The 15,541-nt window shown below is 31.4% G+C and overlaps 2 protein-coding genes across 2 annotated transcripts; one reads left to right on the forward strand and one right to left on the reverse strand.

Annotated features, from left to right (window-relative positions):
* Positions 1–2,864: 2,864 nt before the first annotated feature.
* Positions 2,865–11,054, reverse strand: LOC134716296 (uncharacterized). Its single transcript, XM_063579193.1, has 2 exons — positions 10,806–11,054; positions 2,865–7,258 (listed from the first exon to the last, which is right to left on the reverse strand). The coding sequence occupies exons 1-2, from the start codon at positions 10,939–10,941 to the stop codon at positions 5,001–5,003; spliced, it is 2,394 nt and encodes a 797-aa protein (XP_063435263.1). The 5' UTR covers positions 10,942–11,054; the 3' UTR covers positions 2,865–5,000.
* Positions 11,055–11,102: 48 nt separating this feature from the next.
* LOC134716297 (uncharacterized) lies at positions 11,103–15,405 on the forward strand. The gene is made up of 3 exons (XM_063579194.1): positions 11,103–11,204; positions 12,666–12,739; positions 14,876–15,405. The coding sequence occupies exons 1-3, from the start codon at positions 11,189–11,191 to the stop codon at positions 15,209–15,211; spliced, it is 426 nt and encodes a 141-aa protein (XP_063435264.1). The 5' UTR covers positions 11,103–11,188; the 3' UTR covers positions 15,212–15,405.
* The last annotated feature ends 136 nt before the right edge of the window (positions 15,406–15,541 follow it).

Consider the following 15,541-nt stretch of genomic DNA (forward strand, 5'->3'; position numbering starts at 1 on the left):
AATCAATGAATTTTGTAAAAGATTTAATGACTGGAGAATTTCAGAAAAGGTATCAAAAGTTCACATGAATATTTTTTAGCGCTTATCTGTATATTATGAACATTCATTACTATATAAATATGGTGTGTTTACTTTCAATTCTAAGTTTACTAATCGGGCCATAGTGGTCATTGATATAGTATACAGACCCTCTCTATTTAATAAACTCTGTGACTTGTCTCAACATGGCAATCATACCACATCTTCTTTTTTTGTAATTAATGAATTTTGTAAAAGATTTAATGACTGGAGAATTTCAGAAAGGTATCAAAAGTTCACATGAATATTTTTAGCACTTATCTGTATATTATGAACATTCATTACTATATAAATATGGTGTATTTACTTTCAATTCTAAGTTTACTCATCGGGCCATAGTGGTCATTGATATAGTATACAGACCCTCTCTATTTAATAAACTCTGGACTGCCGTGGATAGTAAACTTGAAAAAATAGCAGATAGAATTCTAAAAATACACTTTGTTCTTTGTAATATGTATATTCAAAGTATACAGAAAAACGCAAACCGGAAGTCTTATCTGACTTAAATTTCGTCCAATGACGGGACAATATCCGGAGGACTTTTTTCTCGTTTTTCTCCAAAAATAACTCAATCTGAATAATCATATGAATAGATGACAAATGACACTATGCACTGAACCTATAGGACACAGAGGCATGTTAATCAATTAATTGTGGAAAGAAGAGAAGCGACACCCAAAATGAGGTCTTCTTGTTTAATAGTATAGATATAGTAGCTTTTAAAATTTCTGCTAGGAGGAGTTCAGTCTTGACAAAATATATGCCCTGCATGCATACATGTAACTTAACCTAAAACAACAAAGTTTAAGATCCTGTCATTTGAGGAAAATTAACAGTACCGGTAGATTCAACTTCTGATTATTGAATAACACCATACAAAATACGAAAGTTCTTCCTATGAAAACTAAAGGGGTTATCCAAACATACCTTGTACCCCACATGCATAAAGTTCATAAAAAAATTACCAAGTTCCAGCTCCCTATTATATGTGGAAAATTTAAAGAAAATCAAGATCCTGAAAATATCTACACCTTTAGTATAATATATGTACTAAAACCTTGCAAGTTATTAAAGTTCTTTACACAGCATGTACCTGTACAGACGGACTGACTGGGTAAACAGTAAGCCTCCCCACATTTTGCCATTAGGGCATAAAAACATTTGTTCTTGTTTTTTCTGGACTGTTCTGTCAATTTAATTCAAAATTTGCAACTATAGGTATTAGGTACAGATACCAATGGCCAACATCTTATCTATATTACCAAAATGGGCTAGTATTACATGTTTTTAAAGAAGAGTGCAAACACTGAAATGTAATGCAGATCTAAGACAGGTGTATCAAATTAAATATTAATCAGTAAACTATAAAAAATTAAGTCATGGTCAGATGAATCCTGCCAGACATCATGTATACCTTGCAATCATTCCATACACCAAATATAGTTGACAATTTGCATATAGTATCTGTGAACCATTATATACTCACAAAACTCAACAATGACTAATAAACCAGGAAAATGAGGTCAAGGTCTGATGAACTCTGTCAGACAAGGACACTTTACAATAATTCTATATACTATATATAATACAGTACCTGCTAAATAGACCCCCAAAAAATAAAACTTAACATTGACTATGAACCATGAAAAGAAGGTTAAGGTTAGATGAATCCTACCAAACAGATATGTGCACCTGACAATAATTCCATATACCAAATAAAGTACAAAAGGTAGAACTATTGCTATAGTATTTGAGAAAAAAAGACCAAACTGGAATAAAACACTGAGTGCACATCCAAAAAAACATTAACATTAACCAATGAACCATGAAAAGTCAAGGTCAGATTACATGGCAACCCACACACATAACAATCATTCTATACACAAAATATAGTTGACTTGCTTATAGTGTGAAGATACACACTTGAAACAAAAAATTTAAACTTGATTATTATCACTGATTCATGAAAAGAGGTCAAGGGCATGTGAACCTTGACTGACAGACATGTGGACCATGCAAGGATCGCATATACCAAATGCTTGTATAGCTATCCTGTTACTTATAATAAGTGATTATAACTACATTTTTTCATGCAGTCCTAGAACCAAGAAAATGAGGTCAAGGACTATGGTCATGTCTGACCTAGCTCTGTAACTTAAGGCATCTGCATACAAGGTAATTATATTCAGGTCTTCTATCTTTTGTCACAGATGCAAAAACACAATAGTGGTTACTTGAACTTGTTTTTTGTGATTCAGTTTTTTACCTACATTTCTGTGTTGTCTATGTATTAAATTAAGCATCTGTTCTTTTTTCAGTGGCCTGTCACCTGAATACACTACCGGTATTTCAATATTTAAAAGTGTAATACTCATACATAGCTTTCATGCAGAAGTCTTGTTTTCTTTTTTTTCTTTGAGTATTTTATCCGTGATTTTTTTTGCCTCTTCTTTAAAACAAAATATTGATATGCGGTTCCTCTTTCCTCAAATTGTTGATTTTTAAAAGCCAGTTACCGGTAATGACCAGCATTATTTGGTGTCTATACTAAACCAATATATACCGGTAATGACCAGCATTATTTGGTGTCTATATTAAACCAATATATATATATACTCCAACTTGGAAAACAAATTCTCTTTTTTATGTACCTCTAAGCTTGCATTATTCAACCAGGTGACTTTTAGTATAGGTTGTTGTGTCTCTCATGATGGCCTGACCTGATTTTCACATTTCCTTCACATCAATATTAACATTGAAAACATTTATACTGGTACATGTATTTAAATTTTTATTCCTCAATATAAACCTGAATAAGTTTAAGTTTTTTACATACTGGTAAGCATTAACCTTACTCAATACTAAGTACTTCAAATGTTGTAAGTAGAACTTTTAGACTTCCACTATATTTAGACTATAATTCATAAATATAATTAACTTAAAACAACACATATTCTAGATATCATTATGCATCAAGCATTTATATATGAATATTTATGAAAAACAATGCATAAAAAAGTGCAATAGCACACACATATAAAAGCTAAATCATCACATACATTTATACCTCAATATATTTAAAAACTTTTTTTTCCAAAAATAATGTAAGGTAAGAATACATTTGTACATGTATGGTAGAATTGGAGTCTGAATTTGTAGCTATAGTAAATCAATCTTATACTAGTATCTAAAAGAAAACACTGATTTTGAAATTTTGAACAAAGTTTTATTCCCGTAATTTTAGAAATGTTTTTTAACCTTTTTGTCCTCAGTTAAATATATTTGACAATTGTTTGTTATATCAAAACTTTAATATGATTTGGTTTTCTGTTTTATTTTAATTTCATTTGCATTCATCTATTTTGTAAAGGCAAAGTGTATTCATCGTTTTTGTAACTATTAAATCTTGCACAAATTTTGACATCAATTCATTCATTTCTATGTGAAAGGCACACAATTTCACATTATAAATGCAAAAGTAACCACAAAAACAATAACTTAATTTTGTAACTGTAACTAATAACAATAAAATTGAAAAATGCTTGCATTTGACTCTCATATTTTAACTACAGGGTATTCCTGTAGCTTGTCTACTTTTTGAGTTTTTTCCCTATACTATATGCATTTAAACTTAAACTATTTTCAAAACAGAATAATGTCTTGATTTTTTTGAAACCTTATACAATTTAAATAATTTTGATGAAATGTTTTGATCAATCATCATTCCCCTTTTATTCCATTTCTTGCTATATTCATTCTCCCCATACATATGAAAACTGCAGATTTTTCAGATGATAAAAAAATCTTTTTTACAGAAGACTATGGATATTTATATTTCTCACATGGGAGACAACTGTGTCACCCTTACAACATATTCTAGTGAAACGAGATTTACCATACAATGGGAAGTAACTCTTGTTAAAAAAATATTAATTTCTCAAAATTACAAAACATGTACATCTTTCATCAGTTAGCAGATTTGATTGTAATAAAACATTTACATTGTAACATTGCTGCTGTCAAAGTTTTATTTTAATAGATAAATTGGCTTTAAAATTAAAATTACATCCAACATTGTCAGTATTATTGACAAATATATGCAAATGAAACTGCATTTTTTTTTAAATCATTCAATTGATCAACAAAAGATATGATAAAAAAAGTCTTCAAGGACACTTGTATTAAAAAAGTAACTGCCTTATTAAATGTATAAGAATTGTTCTTTTCAAATCTAAAAACTTTTGGTGTAAAAAATAATACCATAAAAATTAGCATATAGAGCAAAAAAGTTTATATTAAAAGTATTGTTAAGTATATCATTATTGTAAATTGTGTAAAGATTTTTTTTCAAAGGAACTTTAAAAAGTATTCTGAAAGTTTTATTTTTTCATTATATCAAAGTAAGTGAGGACTTTTTATAAAAACTTCTATTAATATCCTGATATCTACTGATTGACCAATATATAGATTCAAAGAAGGTCAATAATAAGTATGGTAAGATCGAGATTGATCTTCATTTTGTACTTATTGGTTCTACTAGGACCAACACTAGAGCATAGGCATTTTTTTTAAATGGAGACTTCAATTAATCCTTCTTAACAAATGTAAAATGCATCAACAGGAATTAGGAATCTGATGAAAATTCTTTCTCTTATCATGTTTCCTCTATATTATCTTTCATGTATATATTGAAATTTTTATCACTTTTATTTTAAATTAAATTGATTTGTTATTTCAGTAGGGATAATAAAAAAGATAAATATAAAAGTTCACAACTGCTTACACTGACAGTTCAGACCAGTTGATCATGAGCTAGCTATCTATAAAAATGTTGTAATTAAATCAGTGTACATCAACAATAAGATAATGATAAAGCATCCTGCAATCTATAATTATCACAAACATCATTTTGCACAATATCAACCATTTCCAAATTGGCCATATTTGTTTTTTACCCATCCATGAGCGTTTTTCATATGAGTGTATAGATTATCCAGTCGACTATATTTAGAATGACAATAGGAACAACGATGCTCTTCTCCCATGTGACTTCTAATGTGCCTACGTAAACATTCTCGTGAACTAAGGTCTGTGTTACATATTGTACAACCAAACATACTCGGTATCTCTGCAGGATGATTCATTTTGTGGTCGACTGCTGTCTGTATGTCATTAAACATGAAGCCACACACCCTACATATTGGTGTCACAGAACCTAAACTAGTGCCTGATCGGCCCTTTTTCATTGGTCTATTATTCATCTGTGCATTGCCTTCAGAATGATTGATTGCACTGTTATGTGAACTTTTTGGACTATTTTCATTTGCAGAGTAACTGCCCAAGTTTGGATGATATATTGAGTTCTTCTGAGAATTTTTTGGACTATTTTCATTGGTAGTATAATGACCTATATTTAAATGTTCAACATGCATGATATTGTCCTGAACATTTTCAACTAACTGTTTTGCTAAATTGTGTGAAAACTCCCCTAGTTTTCCAATATCTATGATCTGTGAGTCTTGACTGGTATCGTGAGTTTCCGTTTTTATGTCAGATTCCAGTATAACTGAATTATCTCCCTTATTTTGTGTGTCATTACGAGGATTAAGTTCTTCTGAATGAAAAGACACAATGTGACGCTTCAGATGGTCGATTTGTTCAAAGTGCAAACTACATGAGCTACAAGTATAGTTCATTATTTGTTTAGGAGGTTCCACGATTCCCTTTTCTTGAAGATTTTCTGCATCGGAAGAGCTAGAGCTAGGTTTGTTAGACTGGTTTTCTGTAGTCAATTCACTTGCATTACTTTCCATTTCCTCTATCTCTGTGTGGGTATATGGTTCTGTTGTAAACACTGGATTGGTTTGATCAGAAGTTCCCAGTCCAGAGGATAGCTTGTCTGCTAGAACATTTTCGACTTCTACAAGATCATCATCAGAGGTTAAATCGATATGATTTTCTGAAAGGTTTAACAATGAACAATCTGGATCCGGAGTATTTCTGACTTCAAAGCCACTTTTCTCTGGTGTATTTAACTGATAAGGAAATTGATCTGAAGATAAAGAAGTAGAAGATGCTATTGATGCAGTGTGAGTTTGCATTCTTGATGAATTCAGAATGTGTGGTTTTGGTACTTTAGGCTTAGCAACAGTATTTGTTTTGGATAATTGTGACATTGAACGATGATAAGAATTTCTAACTTGACACCTCCAACTACTAACACCACTTGTGTAATGTTTCTTTATGTGAGTATTTAGATTGTCTTTCCGTTTATAGGCACAGTGACATAGAGAACACTTATAAAGTATACTCTGAACATGGCCTATACAATGACGCCTCATGTTGCAATAGGATCCAAATTTTGCCTCACAAACACAACAGGCAAGATGTAGATTATGTTGGTCTGAATGTACCATAATATCATTGCAAGAATCCAACTTCTGTTGACAAAGTTTGCAATAAACATCTTGTTTCTTATCTCTAGTGACAACCAGGGATTTAATTCTCATAAACTTTGGTTTCATCTTTAACATCCTTCTCTCATGCGGTGCGTCAACAACTTTTGGTATATTAGGAGAACTATGTCTCTGAACATGTTGACCCTCTACAGCATTCAATGTCTGTTCACCTGCAATCATTTGAACAGTTTTAGGAATTTTTCTTGGAATCTGGGTATTATCTTGAAGAACTGGAGACAACATAGGAACAGGTTTGGGAATACTGGTTAATACATTTGGGTTAAGGACACTTCTAACTGCAGCTGAGGTTAATTGATTTAAAGGTCTCTTTGGGGAAATACTAGGCACCATATTAGTTTGTGATTTGAAATTGTTTTGATTTTGGTTAACAGAATTCTCTGAAAATGGTGTTGAATGCAATGAAGGTTCAAGTCTTTGTTTGGAGAAATCAATAATACTAACATTATGAGTGTTTGTAAATTCATCACCAATACTTCCTGATGAACTTGCAGGGATTTTGTTTTCATGACGAAGTCCTTCCTTAGATACAAAGTCTGATCTATATTCATTATGATTGATTCCTTTTGGATTATCAAGGTCAAGGTTTCTTTGCTTGTTGCCATCAACTGTCTGTGTAAAAGATCCTGGCAAAGTGATGACGGAAAGTGATGATGACACTTTATCTTCATTCTGCCACTGGAACTGTTCATTCTTTCCATCTGCAATGAAAATGATTCATATTTGAAAGTTTTTAATACACAAGTTTGAAATCTGATGCATCTGATAAGGCTTAACTTAAATATTGTTTGTTTTCCCTTTACCAACAGACCCTATAAATTTGGTCTGCCTAAAAATCTTTTATTTGTATTTACCAGCAAGATTTTATTTTATTTTTTCAATCCTACTTAAAATCTTATGTTTGTATTTCCTGCTCAGAACTTTTTTACCAGAATCCTGGGTTTTATCTTTCCTGTAAAAGGTTAAGTCCATTTGGTATCATGTGAGTGTTTGACATGAACACTTGCATTTAGAGTTTCAAACCATTTGTTTGAAATTGATGTTGAAAGCTTTAAATCATAATCAGTCAGGGGTGGTACTTAAACAAGTGATTTCAGAATCACTTCTTCAAGTGATTTTGACATTGAAATATTTTTTAAAAATCTATAAATAGACACAGACGTTTTAAAATCACTGAAACAAGTAATTTGAGAAGATCACTTCAATAAGTGTTTATAACTTTTTCTTGATATTTTTCTAACAAGCTTGATTTTTTTATTGGTAAAAAGACTAGAATTCCATTGAAAAAACAACAATGTACATCTAGAAATTGTCTTTTGCTTGATAAGCCTGTCAGTTTTTACAATTTATTTAAAATATGCATTTTCTGGAATAATTTGTAGATCAGGACATAATCTTGAAGTATATCATTCTAACTCTGAAGAAAACCAATCAGGTTACCTAATATTGTTGACCTTTGTCTGATAGTCAGAGTAGTTAATGAATATTTGATTACAGAACAATTCTCAAGGGTACTTTTCAAAGCTTTAGCGCACTAACTTACTGCTCAAGCGCACTGGTGAAGTTAATATCCATAGAAAAAGGGATAATTGATTTATGTGGGAAAATTATAGAAAAGTTTGTGAAAATATGGAAAATCAATGAAATTAGCATTTGAAGATCAAAGGAAACACCAAAATCACTTAAATAGGTGATAAGTGAATTAATAAAATCACTGAAATAGGTGATAATGAAATCACTTGTTTAAGTAGCACCCCTGACTGATAATATGACAAACTTTACTCTGTGTCTTTACACTTGAAGAGCAGGGTTCATTCAGAAAAAAAGTGTGTACAACATATTTTGTAAATGGACATTGTATCCTACATGTATGTAGGGATGTTGGTAATCTGTAGATCATATTAATGATTATGTTAATGATGCCTTCGACCAGCATTGATATATTATTTATATCTGGCATGAACCAATTCAAAGGTCTGTAAAGTCACTTTTTAGTGGAGAACATTTGGCCTTAAAATTGTCAAGTTTACCCATAGAGATCATTTATAAAAATGCAATGTTAAATATGTGGCAATTTAAATGATTTAGTTTCAAGTCTTGTAACATTTTTATTGGAAACACAGGCACACACGAAAATTTAAACACTCTACAGACTTTTCTACTACTACTAGTAATGTAGAAATGTATGTCTGCCTGGACATATTTTACCAGGACAAAGATAGCTCTTACAGAAAAATCTTAAGGTCAAGGTATGCATACACGGTACCTGTACATCCGTACCTAGTACAGAATACTAGTGTAAGTTAAAACTCTTAAAAGTTCTAGGTATATGATATGAAAATATGCTGCACAGCCCTTTATTTTGATATTTGAAAACAAAGTATGAATAGACCACTTTTGAGTTCATCCGTCACCGGCAAAAACTCGTCAATTATACACGCCTTTATGACGTCATTTACCAGACAGAGGGGCTCGCCTGTATCCCTGCACTATTTACGTTCATCAAGCGTCTTAGTGATCGTCTTTGTGCAGGATAAACTAGAAATAATGGTTGCTCTGTAGGTACTTACTGACATTTCCCTAATGACAGCAGTGTTGATTGTCAATTTTGAGAATTCAATTTGCCGAATAATTCGTACAATATAGAATTATAGTTTTCCAACCACTCGCTCAACATTGGAAGGAAGTGATGACGCCCCTAAACGCACAAATGACGATGATAAAGGCGCGTATAATTGACGAGTTTTTTCCGGTGACGGATGAACTCGAAAGTGGTCTATTAACTTCACATCCTACATGATAATTCTTTTTTCAAACTTCCTGGGACTATTATACTTATAGATTATTGTTGATCATCTCAACGAGATTGATTTTCTTGCTTGAGTCGGTATGGTGAATGTTTACAGATGACAATATGATACGATGAAGCTGTACAGTCATATACATTTTTATAATTCTTTAAATCCACAATACTGTGCATTAGCTATAATTTGAGGGATCAAATTTCATTGAATTTGCTCTATAGATGAACTACAAATATCAATGTTCAATCAAAGTCATATATCATGTATATTCTATAGGCTTGTATACAAATACATATATACATTTGTGTACATGTAAAATGATGTACCGGTATAAAGACTTTAAAATTCCTCAAAATCAAATATCCATGAAAATTGCAATTGATACTTGTACATGTACATGTATGCCCACGAAAATAAATGAATCCATGAAGTACATGTGTATTTGGACTTTGTTCATGCTGTTGAATAGTTGTCAAATTGACAATCATATACCACAACTCTTAATCAAGAAATACATGCATATATAAATATAAGCTCCACCAAGTGATATATAAGTTCGAGCGATTCTTTGAAGACTGTGGGAGAAGTACATGTAGACTAATGATTATGTCTCAGATTTATTTGTTTACAGTATACATGGTATACATGTATGTTTAATCAATCTGAGAATTGATTTTCTGTCCAAATCTTATTGAAGTCAAGGTGAATTCCGAGTATTGTCTGAACGGGTAAAGTGTGAGAAACTCCAAAAAAAAGAAAATATTCAAGATGGAGAAAAATAAATCGTTATATATATTTCTTTTGCCAAATTCTTTTGCAAAAGATGAATTTTTATCGCCACAATTATTATTTTTTCCGCAAATTGCCAAAATGCGACCGCCAGCGGAAACACTGGCCTTATTGACTTTGAAATTAACCTTGCATGCAAAAAGACCTCTGGCTCTGCCATATTTTTAGATTTTTTATTTTTATTTTAAATCAATTCTTTTGGAAAGTTAAACTGGTATTAGAAAAATGGTACAAAAATGAGATATCAAAATAAAGAACTGTAAATACTTAATAATAACATTTGAATAATAACTTTATTTAGAAAATCTTCACCACATGTGGCATGTGTATGGTATCATTTGCTATTGTTACTAAGTATAGCAACCGAAAATAACATTACAGGAGCATTCACAGCATACAGGTAGTGAATGTAGAATAAGGTCGAAAACGTAAGACTGTTGAAAACATAAATTCATAAAACCAGACTACGATAAATAAACACGCAGGAATACTTTTCTTTTGCCAGTTTTGGCCTTGTAATGAAATTATGCGAGTCATCCTTTTCATATAAAATTGTGTGTGTTTTTCAGAAATACAAAAATTTTACGAATTAGAAAGGGGAACTGATTGTTTTGTATGTCACAGTCAAGGAAGAGCTATTCACATAATTTCTTACCAAGTGGTTGAACGAAAATAACTGAAACAGCCCCAACTATTTTGAGTCCATGTTTGTCAAAAGAATGACGACTTAAAACAGTCAATTCTTGATTATTATTGTCATATTCTGTATGTGCAATGTTCTGGATAACCATTATTAAGTAGAATGCAGTGAAGAAACATTGAAAAGTTTCTAAAACTTCCTTCTTGGACTTTCCAAGGGAGACAACTGTAATCCCAAACAATACTGCTTCCGGTTAAGATCCAACTAAAGACGAAAAATACATGTTTAAGAGCAATGTACTCAAACGTAAAACTTGAGATGACGTCAAATAAAAATTGCGTATAACATGACGTCATAGTAGTTTCTGGTTGTAATCCACATAAAAACGAAGTTCGAAAATGTCCTGTATATTTGGTGAGTGTTCATTTGAATGTTTAGCAATTTATATCAACAACAAAAAAGAAGTGTGGTTTTCAGTGGATTGACCGTCGGAATGTCAAGTTAAGTTTTTTCTCCTCTTCCATTTTGAGAGGACGACATTTTGATTTCGGGAAGTTTATGACGGGAGTTGCTTGCTTCAATCACTGTATATTTATTTTGCACTGCCGTTTTCTTTTTTCTTTTTTCTTATCATTTTACGTAGATCTTAGAACACTCAGTACAATAACAGTGAGAGTTATCTCTCTTTATTCTGGAGTGTATGTTTTTATGACACAAATGATTGAGAGAGAGGGGCATGAAAGTGTGGATGATCGTGTCAAATTTATAATGCACGAAAGTACCCTGTGATTAGGAATAAAGAATTTTAATTTATATGATGTTCATCCTGTTTTAGATGTTTATGATTTAAGGAAGTCTATAGTCTAGGATTTGAATTCTTTATTCAGTTAGAATTTGTCAAAGTCATGATATTAATTAAGTTAAAAATTCCTTCTGTAACATTAAGTTGGTTTTTTTTTAGATTATAATATTGTGTCATATTTTGTTACTCTGATTATTTGTTTATTGGTCACTGCTGGTCTCACTTGTCTTTTATCGATTTTATTTACCGGCGTGCAATCTCAAAAGTTCTGGTATGTTACAAATATTTTCCGAACAAAGTTGATGCCAGTTGATAGAAACGGGGGATTCAATTCCTTTGTAAACAAATAAATAATCACTACAGACAAGGCCACACCGAACGAGTTGGTTGACACACAGCTGAGAAAGGAAAAAGTCATCAATGCTCTATAAGAAAACCCATCTCTTTTGTCTTAAATTTGTGTACAGAAATTTAAAAGGTTTGTTCAAAACAAAAACAATCTCCTTTCAGAAGTGGTGTTATGCATTTCATTTCTGATACAAATTAAAATTTGGTTATGGTTATCCTTCGATGTTAATTTCAAAGGCTTCAAAGTCATGACATTAAACATTTCAGTTTAGAAATAAGTTAGAATATCAAAATGTTTAAGATTCTTTCATATTTAAATTCAACTTCAGTTATTTATTTTTGTATGCTAATAATTATGACAGTAAGTGAGCGTCAAATTTCCTATTTGTTGTACCCCTCTGCATGTTGAAACGAAGCTACAAGTATATCAGTCTAGGTATATATATAAGCCTAAACACGCTACGCATGTTTCCAGCTTCACACTGAGAGAAGTATTGTAGAAGCCTTTTTTTTTAAAGAAAATAAGAAGATATTGTACGATTGCAAGATATTGCGCGATTGACAATGAGACAACTCTCCACTAGACATCAAATGCCACTAAAGTGAAAATGATTTGTTCGCATTTTTAGCCCTAAAAACAATTGGATATAAAATATTGTGGGTTTTTTGGGGTTGTTTTTTTTTTAACCTCGAGATCTTTTTTAAACTGTTGTAATTTGTTTCAGGTAAAGACGATACCACTAAGTCTGGAAGCGACAATGAGTATATCAAATTCCACACACGAGATGAGTCTGATCAGGTATTACTATATACATTGAGGCGTGCTTAGACTTTATACCAATAACATGTGAATAAAAGGAAATATGAATTGATTTTCATTCAGACTCTATATTGGATAAGCGGGAAAACGAGAAGGGGATCTTAAATTTTGCTTATTTCTAGTCCATGTCTTTCAAGACCTCAGTCAAACCTTTTAAATACATAATTTTCTTGCTTATCTTCTCTTATTCTCAATTTACTTAAAACTATATCTTTTGCAGCTGATGATTGTATAATGTTAGTTGCTATGAATATATTATAACTAGTATTTATGCTTCATATTTCCACGTTTCTCCAACATTATATATATGCTCTTACAGTTTAACATATTTCGAAATCTCTGAGGGACTTTTCAAAGTGACCATGCCATATGTTCGAATGAGTAAGTGGTACTCATTTTTTCACTTTTTTTTCTCAATATCTTGTATTCAAAATATACAATACTACTATTATCTGCTTCATATCTTAACTTACTTAAAATTTGAACTATTATTTTATGTTTCTTTAAAAAACACTGGGCCCTTTAATTTGGAAAATAAAAAAATATTGTATTGTGTTGTATTATATTAACTTACGGATCTGTGGAAATATCATTTACCGAAAATCTTTTTAACGACGTCTGATTTTATTTTTTGTTAATCTTGAACTTTCCATTTCTATGTAGTCCCTATGTAGGAACATTCCAGTAACAAGTGAATTTACACGTACATTTGTAATATATATTTCCAAGTTAGTATACGATGTTGCAGGACTCGCAATTTACTAATGTAGACGGTTACTGCTCACAAAAAAGCCTATCAGTGAACCATGCTAGATTTTTTTAACATTTTGGTAAAAAACTGCTGGTTAATTGTTCTTCCAAATTTCAATGTAAAAAAGACATCACGGACCTTTTTCCCCCGTTGTTTTAAAAATTTAAATGAAATTAAGGAATAATTAGTTATTTTGTATTGGTTATTAAGGGAAACTTAAATTTTCCTTATTGATGAAACATTTAACGATAGAATTTATCAAAATTCAATGAGATAATGATGTTTTCATTGAATTCATCTTTGTAACATATTTTCAAACCAGAAAAGTATTTTTGAACACAACCAAAACGAATACTAAGAAAAAGACATCGACTCTACCTTAAGTTGGAATCAATTTGCCGAAAGTTCTGTGTGCCCTTTGAATAGATAAAGGAAGATGTAACATGAGTGCCAATGAGACAACTCTCCATCCAAGTAACAATTTATAAAAATAAACCATTATTTAAGAATTGAATGCTTCTTTTATAACTTCATTGGGGTGTAAAAGCGTTGACCGAAGTACATTTTATATGCTTCATTCTAAAAATTTGCGCACGGTCTACGATTTTACAACCCTATGAAGTTACAAAAAGAAGCATTCAATACTTATAATTACATTTTTTAGATAGGATCATGAAAACACGAATGTTATCGTCTTTTTATTTAATTTACCTGTGCACTTTATTGTGGAACCTCGTGTTATCATGAATAATAAGTTATATCGAGTAATGCAATTGCTTAAGGAATAACACGTGATGTGCAGTTAGCCAATTAGAATTACGTATTATAATGAAATATACATCTAATGTAATTATAGGTCAATGTACGGCCTTCAACATGAAGCAATGGCTCACAGCGACACCGAACAGCAAGCTATGCAATCTGAATCACATCCTGTCACAGATAACAACGGACATGTTCCAATTGTCGTTCCAATATTCCCGTTGTTTTGTCCTCTCCCGCAATGATTATGGCATAACCAAATGGGATTTATCACCAGATTATCACTTGTGATGGGGAACCCGTTGTTTGCCTTCTTCTTCTTATTCTTTTTTGTTTCCTTAATATCAAATACTTCTTTTAATCTTATTAAGATTGTAATTCCAACCAGCTATATTTGATATTAACTCTTCTTCTCCTACTTCTTTATCTTCTTCCCAATGCAAATCTGTACAGTTGGCTACTGCATGGAATGTATGTTAATAAATTGCAAACATGATGAAAACACAAATAATTGTTTCAGTCTCTTTGTATTAACAGAACAAAGGAAACATTTTTTTTTTAATTTTTGACTATGCTAACTTATTCACTTGTTTGGTTTTCAGTGTGAAGAAGTTCGACCAATGACATGTCAAATATACCCAGGACTTTCTGCAACACGTCTGTACAACTACCTGAAATCAAAATCTGCCTCAACACCATGTATCATATACTATATGAGACGACTGCAAACTGTCAATTCGAATTACAAGAGGGAATATTTAGAGAGAAATGGAGTACCATATCCATACAATAATATATTTCGTCCGAGCTTGAATGTTTCAAATAATGCTTCAATGATGTCTACAGACTGGATGTCCATTATATCTCACGATACTTCTATTTCTATGAACGAGAATAGCCTCTATTACAAACTATACTACGGAAGTCAAGACTTCTAACAAAGTTTTTACTCTTTGCAGCATAGTTCACAGTTCGTGAACTTTGGCACTTAAAAGTTGTGCAATGAATACATTGAGAATCTGTGATAAGTTAAATTTTATCTTATTTTATATCTAGTTTTATACATTGTTAATGTTTGTTATACCTATACTATTTTGTTACATGAGAATAAGATTAAAAAAAGTGAATATGATTTGTTTTTCTTTTGAATCAATTTATTCCAAGCTTGGTATGGAAAGAAAAGAAGACGAGTATTCCGTATGAGTACATACAAATCTAAGCAGTCTCTATTCTCTTGCAAAAGTATCAAATCATTTTTCTTTTCTACA

Source organism: Mytilus trossulus, chromosome 4 (assembly GCF_036588685.1).
Source record: "Mytilus trossulus isolate FHL-02 chromosome 4, PNRI_Mtr1.1.1.hap1, whole genome shotgun sequence".
Lineage (NCBI taxonomy): Eukaryota > Metazoa > Mollusca > Bivalvia > Mytilida > Mytilidae > Mytilus > Mytilus trossulus.

Excerpts from the sequence above, each read along its gene's own strand:
- LOC134716297 (XM_063579194.1), top strand. Across the intron at positions 12,740-14,875 it reads CACGAGATGAGTCTGATCAG|TGTGAAGAAGTTCGACCAAT; the intron begins GTATTACTATAT and ends TTTGGTTTTCAG.
- LOC134716296 (XM_063579193.1), bottom strand. The coding sequence starts at position 10,941 with ATGGTTATCCAGAACATTGCACATACAGAATATGACAATAATAATCAA. Across the intron at positions 7,259-10,805 it reads TATTTTCGTTCAACCACTTG|ATGGAAAGAATGAACAGTTC; the intron begins GTAAGAAATTAT and ends TTTTCATTGCAG.